The sequence below is a fragment of the Chiloscyllium plagiosum genome, chromosome 33, assembly GCF_004010195.1.
Source record: "Chiloscyllium plagiosum isolate BGI_BamShark_2017 chromosome 33, ASM401019v2, whole genome shotgun sequence".
Lineage (NCBI taxonomy): Eukaryota > Metazoa > Chordata > Chondrichthyes > Orectolobiformes > Hemiscylliidae > Chiloscyllium > Chiloscyllium plagiosum.
Genome location: NC_057742.1, coordinates 42,841,410 through 42,849,992, shown reverse-complemented (window position 1 = coordinate 42,849,992; position 8,583 = coordinate 42,841,410). Strand labels below are relative to the sequence as shown.

Below are 8,583 nucleotides of genomic sequence, written 5' to 3'. Positions count from 1 at the left end.
TCTCTGCCTCCCCCCCTCCCCCCCCCCCCACCACACCCATGAAGCACTGCCTTCTATTCAGGATTCCTGGTGCACACACAGTGCCAGACTCCCTACAACTCACTGCAGGCTCAGCGTCCCTCTGGATTGATCCCTACCTGCCCTTGGCTTCCATAACTCCCAGTCCTCAGGACCGCTGAACAATTGCCTGGGCCAGGGCACCATGAGCCACTCAGAAACATGGGATTTACAGGACTGGAAGATGCCATTTAGCCCATTGCATTCCCTCTGTCTCTCTGAATAAGAAAAGCACTTAGAGCCCTCCCTCATTTTCTCTCTGTAACAATGTGTATTATTCCTTTCTAAACAGCCACCTAGTTCCATTTCTGAACACTTTCACTGAATATTCAGTGTTTTCTCATTACATTTTGTTTTCTCCTCTTGCTCTGTCGGTATTTTCACTTTCTCACTGTGTGTATTTTCTTACCCTCTGCATGACTTGCATTCTCGCTGTTTCTTTTACTCATCATTTTAATTTATGGTGACATTCCTTCTCTCCCCTCCCAATCTCTAATAATGTCTTCCCTTTCTTTCTGCATCTGTATTACAGATTTCTCTCATCCCTTTGTGTGCATCTGTGACCCTCGCTCTCTATCCTCATCTCTCTCTGTCTCTCTCTGTTGATTTGTGATTCTTTGGTCTGTGTTTGGAGCTGTGGATCCTTTTCTGTTCTGAGCTCTGTTTTACTCTATTACTGGCTTGATGATGATTGCAACTGGATCTACAAAACAAATGCTTTCTATGCCTCTCCAACTAGGCAGTGCAGCTGAGGTTCACAGCATAAGAAGTTCAGCACCAAGTATGTTACTTTTGAAGTTTAGTAACAAATCAAGTTTTAGTTTTCAAACAGACGACATTCCCTCTGCAACATTAAACAGGAAGGCTGGAATTTTCCATTTCTGCACATGTGCCTGTTTGATCTTCCACCCATTAATGTTATAGATCGTCTTGTGCAGAGGGAGCATTTAGGGCAAATGGTGGTCTGGTTATCTGGCTGATAACCCACAATGTGTTCCTTTCATTAGACTTCAAAAATGTATATTTTTCATTACCATTATCTCTGGGTGATGGCCCATCGCTGGAATGTTCATGCATAGACCCAGCAAATGCCCCGAGGGCCTGGTTCCAATCCCACCACGACAGGTGGGAGAATTTGAATTCAATAAAAGTGAGGATTTAAGAGTCTATGATGACCAGGAGTCCGTTGCTTGGTTGTCAGGGAAAAACTCATCTGGTTCACTAATGTCCTTTAGGGAAGGATACTGCCATCCTTACCTGGTCTGGCCTACATGTGATTCCAGACCCACAGCGATGTGGTTGACTCTCAAATGTCCTCTGGGCAATTAGAGATGGGCAATAAATGCTGGACCAGTCAGTGATGGCCTCTAACCCCTGAGTAAATTTTAAAAAGCAGTATTCAACAATCAAACTTCTCCACCCAAGGGAACCTTGGAATCTGCTCTGGGAAACAGTGTCATTGCGTGAAGCTTACTCAAGGGTGGCACTTTGTGAGTTGAAATGTTTACCAAGGCCTGAGCAAATTACTCACAAATACAACAGCAATACTCTTCAAATGTCACTCGTTGACTGGGTAGTGCTTTGAGATGTCCCCAGGATAAGACAGATGCTATGGGGGATCTTTCTTCTGTGAGGTATTCAGTAAAAGTATTCACAAGTTGCAGTTATGTAGGAGACCATACCTACACACAGCAAGGAGAGTGAGGATCCAGGGATGCTGCCTGACCTGCTGTGCTTTTCCAGCACTACGCTCTCGACTCCCAAGATCCAAGCCTGAGAATGTCACTGCCATGATCAGCCCATGTCAGGGCTGAGTGCTGCCCTAACCCGTCAGGGGCACACACCCCATCCCCATCACTGTTCCCAACCTCACCCCATTTCCTGGTCCTCCCCCTCCCCCCACTCCCAAGTTCAACCCCAGCACCCATTTATCAGTGCTGGCAGGACAGTGCTGCCTCCTACTGGTGCTGCTGCCCTCTCATGGCCCTTGAGTCCTATGCCACCTATGATTAGATTGGATTAGATTCCCTACAGTGTGGAAACAGGCCCTTCGGCCCAACAAGTCCACACTGACCCTCCGAAGAGTAACCCACCAGACCCATTCCCCTCTGACTTGTCGATAGACAAATATCAATGGTAGACATGGCAAGAGAAGACTTTGAGCAGTTTACCCCTTCACTGGCCCAGAAAGTCCCAGGACAAACCATATCACAAAAAGCCCACTCCAGACCCAGTTCTGAGACCACTCCAAAGAATCTGGGATGTTTTATCACTCTGCCTGGACACCGTCGCAGACGGTCAGTTCCCCCACCTCCCCCCACCACCTTAAACATTCACTCCTTGTCCTCCTGCAGAGGAGTGGCAGCAGTGTGGATAAAAAAAAGACCCCCCCCCCCAAGGCAATTCTCGAAGGATCTTTCAACAGCTTCTTCACCTATACCGTGCAGGACCTGAGACCGCTGTTATGCCCATTCCCCTTCAAGTCGCACAGCACTATGCCTTGGAAATATATCATTGGGCTCTCACTGACACTGGCTAAAATTCCTACAGCTCCCACCCGAACAACATATTCAGAGTCGAGAGTGTGTTGATGGAAAAGCACAGCAAGTCAGGCAGCATCCATGCCCAAAATATTGACTCTCCTGCTCCTCGGATGCTGCCTGATCTGCTGTGCTTTTCCAGCACCACACACTTGACTCTGATCTCCAGCATCTGCAGTCCAACTTTCTCCAAACAACATGTTCGATCTACTTACTCGAACACCTAAAGGTGGAGAATAAATGCTAGTCTACTCAGTGATGCTGACATCACAAGAATCATTTACTGAAAATGGCCTCTACTGTCAAGTATACACCTCCCCATAACCCAGCCATCACAATCACAGCCAGTCCCTGACACAAGCCAAACATTCTCCTCTTTGTAAACTGCATTTTATTTACTGACCTCCCAGGTCCACTAAAATCCGAAAGAATTTGCAAAGGCAAGGATAGTCAACATGGCTTTATGCGTGGGAAATCATGTCTCACAAACTTGATTGAGTTTTTTGAAGAAGTAACAAAGAGGATTGATGAGAGCAGAGCGTTAGATATGATCTATATGGACTTCAGTAAGGCGTTCGACAAAGTTCCCCATGGGACTGGTTAGCAAGGTTAGATCTCATGGAATACAGGGAGAACTAGCCATTTGGATACAGAACTGGCTCAAAGGTAGAAGACAGAGGGTGGTGGTGGAGGGTTGCTTTTCAGACTGGAGGCCTGTGACCAGTGGAGTGCCACAAGGATCGGTGCTGGGTCCTCTACTTTTCGTTATTTATATAAATGATTTGGATGTGAGCATAAGAGGTACAGTTAGTAAGTTTGCAAATGACACCAAAATTGGAAGTGTAGTGGACAGCGAAGAGGGTTACTTCTGAGTACAATGGGAATTTGACCAGATGGGCCAGTGGGCTGAGAAGTGGCAGATGGAGTTTAATTTAGATAAATGCGAGGTGCTGCATTTTGGCTTTATAGAGGTTTATAAAATCATGAGGGGCATGGATAGGAGAGAGAAAAGATTGAAAAGAGACCTAAGGGGCAACCTTTTCACACAGAGGGTGGTGCATATATGGAATGAGGTGCCAGAGGAAGTGGTGGAGGCTGGTACAATTATAGCATTTAAAAGGCACCTGGATGGGTAGATAAATAGGAAGGGTTTGGAGGGATAAGGGCCAAGTGCTGGCAAATGGAGATTGGGTTGGGATATCTGGTTGACATGGACGAGTTGGACCGAAGGGTCTGTTTCCGTGCTGTAATCTCTATGACTCTATGTCAGTGAAGGTTTGAGTACAGCGTGCAGACCGGGCCAGTGTCCAACTTATCTTGTACCTCTCTTCTGCAGGTTAAAATATCAGGGAGTTTGTCCTCCTGTTGCTCGATCAGAGGAAGATTTTGATCCTGGCGCAAAATTCCACATTCCTTCGAGTGTACCTTATGTCAGGTATGTCTTTGATACTGACCTTTCTGTGGTTCAGTTTCTGTCACTACACTTGGAGAATTGTTCGATTATCACTAATAAACAGGATGGACAACCCATTCAGAAATGACCTGGATCCTCCTGCAATTGAAGATTGCCTTGACACTGTAGTGTGCAGGGAGAGAAAAATGGTGTGCTTTGATTTAATTTTCTCTGACCTTTGCATTTGTTGTTTTGCAAAACATGAAACCTCCAGAACTGAGGCAGATAGAGTCTGCCAACAGCTCCCATGATGTCATCAGAACAGAAAGATCATTCTTTTAACCCAAGGAAATTTGACAAAACAAATTCAAAAACCATGCCCATTGTTACTTTATTTGGAATGTGACTTGAGGCCAAAATGAAATTGTATGGGCAAAAGCCAAGATCAGGTTAGGATGAGCAATGATAACACAGAGGCAATTCATTTATATTCAAAAACACACTCTTAACAACCAAGGCTACAAATTTGATCTATACTTGTTGATTGACCTGAGAAACAGAGTTTCAGATCGATGAACTTCCAACAGAACCCTAATTCATGAATTAGTCAATGTAAATGCCACTTTTGAGCTCGAACTCTGTGCTTTACTCTTCTCAGATATTTTGTGAGCTTCATCATCCAGTTCCAGTTTCATGAGAGCCTTTGTAAAGCAGCTGGTCAAACAGGACCTCTGTACAAATGTGATATCTACAAGTCAACAGCTGCAGGAAAACTCATCGGGTAAGAACTATTACAGTTCCTTTGTAACTAGGAAGAATTATAACTAGCTGCCCTAAAACCTCAAACAGAACACTCAGAACAGAGAGGAAATACTCAAGGAAATATGACCAAAGTTCACCTTCTACCATTCTGATATAATATAGCCAAAAGGACTTATTGACTTATTACATTCCTCAATCCCTGTCAGTGAATCTACAATGGAACCGGAAATTACATTTTACAGAAAAGTGGGGAGAATATAAAAAGTGCAGGGTTGAAACTAGAAAGAAAATGAGGATAAAACTCCCCGGATGCTGCCTGAACTGCTGTGCTCTTCCAGCACCACTAATCCAGGAAATGAGGATAGAAAAGAGAGGGCAAGAAAGAATATTGACAAGCAAAGCTCAGGTGAACCCAGAAATGTTTTCAGTTACATTAAGAGAAAGTCAATAATTAAGGAAAGAAAAGAGGCCATGAAAAAGATTTTTAGATTAGATTACTTACAGTGTGGAAACAGGCCCTTCGGCCCAACAAGTCCACACCGATCTGCCGAAGCGCAACCCAGACCCATTCTCCTACATTTACCCCTTCACCTAACACTACGGGCAATTTCCCATGGCCAATTCACCTGACCTGCACATTTTTGAACTGTGGGAGGAAACCGGAGCAAACCCGCGCGCAGACACGGGGAGAATGTGCAAACTCCACATAGTCAGTTGCCTGAGGTGGGAATTGAACCCAGGTCTCTGGCGCTGTGAGGCAGCAGTGCTAACCACAGTGCCACCGTGCCACTCTGCCACTGGGCTGCTCACAGTTTTAAGAAGTAATCTGTGTATAAAAGTGAAAGGCATTAGAAGAGTTAAAAAGGGGTCATGAAAAGGTGAGAGCAAACAGGAACAAGAAGAGTCCCAAAGATTTTATACGGATATAAAAAGCAAGATGGTAGCCGGGAAAAAGGTTAGGCCACTCAAGGACAAAGGAGGGAATCTATGTGTAGAGCCGGAGGTGATGTTCTACATGGATGTTTTGTGTCGATGTTCACCAAAGAGGAAGAAATGGTGGAGGATGATCTCAGGGAAGGAAATGCTGAATTTCTAAGCAAAGTTGCTATTAAAAAAGAAGAGATATTGTGCATCTTAAAAAGTATTAAAGTAGGGAAGTATTTGAGTCCGGTATAATTGATCCCAGAAAATTGAGGAGGCATGAAGAAATCACAGGAGCATTGACAGACATCTTTGTCTCCCCTTTGGCCACGGGTGAGATCTAGTGGACTGGAGAATAGCCAATGTTGACCCATGAAGAAGGGTAGCAGGGATAATCCTGGAAATTACAGGCCTGGGGGCCTCACTTTGCTGGCAGGGAAATTATTGGAAAAGATTCTCAGGGACAAGATCTTTTTGTATTGAGGAGCAAATGGACATATTAGACAATAGACAATCGGTGCAGGAGTAGGCCATTCTGCCCTTCGAGCCTGCACCACCATTCAATATGATCATGGCTGATCATCCTTAATCAGTATCCTGTTCCTCCCTTATCATAACCCTTGATTCCACTATCCTTGAGAGCTCTATCCAACTCTTTCTTAAATGAATCCAGAGACTGGGCCTCCACTGCCCTCTGGGGCAGAGCATTCCACACAGCCACCACTCTCTGGGTGAAGAAGTTTCTCCTCATCTCTGTCCTAAATGGTCTACCTTGTATTTTTAAGCTGTGTCCTCTGGTTCGGCACTCACCCATCAGAATGTCTTTCCTCCAATTTGGAGACCAGAACTGCACACAAAACTCTAGGTGTGGTCTCACCAGGGCCCTGTTCAGCTGCAGAAGAACCTCTTTGCTTCTATACTCAATCCCTCTTGTTATGAAGGCCAGCATGCTATTAGCCTTCTTCACTACCTGCTGTACCTGCATGCTTACCTTCATTGACTGGTGTACAAGAACACCCAGATCTCTCTGTACTCCCCTTTACCTAAATTGATTCCATTGAGGTAGTAATTGGCATATTAGCGATAGACAGGGTGGCTTTGTGTAGTGGAGGTAGTGCTTCACTAACTTGATTGAGATTTTTGAGGAGGTGATGAAGATGGTTGATGACGGAAAGGTGGTTGATGGTGTGGGAACTTGTGCCTGGATCCTTAATGAATACTTTGATTCAGCATTCACGAGTGACAGGAACTTTGTCATTTCTGAGGACAGTGTGAAACGAACTGATACACTTAAACAGATCGATGTTAAGAAGGAGGATGTGCTGGAAATTTTGAAAAACGTAAGGATAGACAATTGTCCTGGGCTAGACGATATGTACCCAAGGTTACTGCAGGAAGCGAGGGAAGAGATTGCTGCCCATTCTAAGTGATTAAAGACTTAACAGCAGTCTAGGTTTGTTCAATACATCGCATCAGTTGTATGACACTTTGATCTTTTACTATAAATTCTGTGTGCTATGATCCTGCCCCACAGCTCCCTGATGAAGGAGCAGCACTCCAAAAACTTGTAATTCCAAATAAACCTGTTGGACTATAGCCTGATGTTGTGTGATTTTTATGTTTGTCCACCCCAGTAAAACACCAACACCTCCACATCAAAAGTCCCTCATGGCAGACTGGTACACAAGGTGAAGTCACATGGTATCAGGGGTGAGCTAGCAAGGTAGATACAGAACTGGCTTAGTCATAGGAGACAGAGGGTAGTGGTGGAAGGATGTTTTACGAATGGAACGTCAGGTGATGTTCCCCTGGAATCATGCTGGGACCTCTGCTGTGCATGGTCTACATAAATGATTTGGAGGAAAACATGGCTGGTCTCATTAGTAAGTTTGCTAAGATGATATAAAGATTGGTGGAGTTGCGGATAGTGAGGAGGATTGTCAGAGGATACAGCAGGATATAGATCAGAGATGTGGACAGAAATATGGCAGGTGGAGTTTAATCCGGACAAATTTGAGGTGATGCACTCATGAATGTCAAGTGCAGGTGGAAACTAAGGCAGAACCCTTAGGAATATTGATATGCAGAGGGATCTGGGTGCGCAGGTCCACAGATCACTGAAGGTGGTGTAGGAAGGTGAGGTAGTAAAAAAGGCCTATGGCATGCTTGCCTTCACTGGAAAGGGGCATTGGGTAGATGGATAAACAAGTTACATTGCAACTTTATACATCTTTAGTTGGGGCACACTTGGAATATGGCGTAAGTTGTGCCCCTGTTCAAAAAAGGGAATAGGGAATTACAGGCCAGTTAGTCTTACTTTGGTGGTAGGCAAAGTAATGGAAAGGGTACTGAGGGATAGGATTTATGAGTATCTGGAAAGACACTGCTTGATTAGGGACATGGATTTGTGAGGGGTAGGTCTTGCCTTACAAGTCTTAATGAATTCTTTGAGGAGGTGACCAAGCATGTGGATGAGGGTAGAGCAGTGGATGTAGTATACATGGATTTTAGTAAGGCATTTGATAAGGTTCCCCATGGTAGGCTTATGCAGAAAGTCAGGAGGCATGGGATAGAGGGAAATATGGCCAATTGGATAGAAAACTGGCTAACCGGACGAAGTCAGAGAATGGTGGTAGATGGTAAATATTCAGCCTGGAGCCCAGTTACAAATGGAGTTCCGCAGGGATCAGTTCTGGGTCCTCCTGTATTTTGTAATTTTTATTAATGACTTGGAAGAGGGAGTCGAAGGGTGGGTCAGTAAATTTGCAGATGATACGAAAATAGGTGGAGTTGTGGACAGTGAGGAGGGCTGTTGTCGGCTGCAGAGGGACTTAGATATGATGCAGAGCTGGGCTGAGGAGTGGCAGATGGAGTTCAACCCTGCCAAGTGTGAGGTTGTCCACTTTGGAA

The 8,583-nt window shown here is 44.9% G+C and overlaps 1 protein-coding gene across 1 annotated transcript in view; it reads left to right on the top strand.

The window, feature by feature from the left end:
• Positions 1-8,583, top strand: part of LOC122539649 (angiotensin-converting enzyme-like) — a 38,761-nt gene that overhangs the window by 20,114 nt on the left and 10,064 nt on the right. The window contains exons 2-3 of the mRNA XM_043674648.1: positions 3,868-4,032; positions 4,649-4,771. Coding sequence (XP_043530583.1) covers positions 3,868-4,032; positions 4,649-4,771 — 288 coding nt within the window. The remainder of the gene's footprint in view (positions 1-3,867; positions 4,033-4,648; positions 4,772-8,583) is intronic.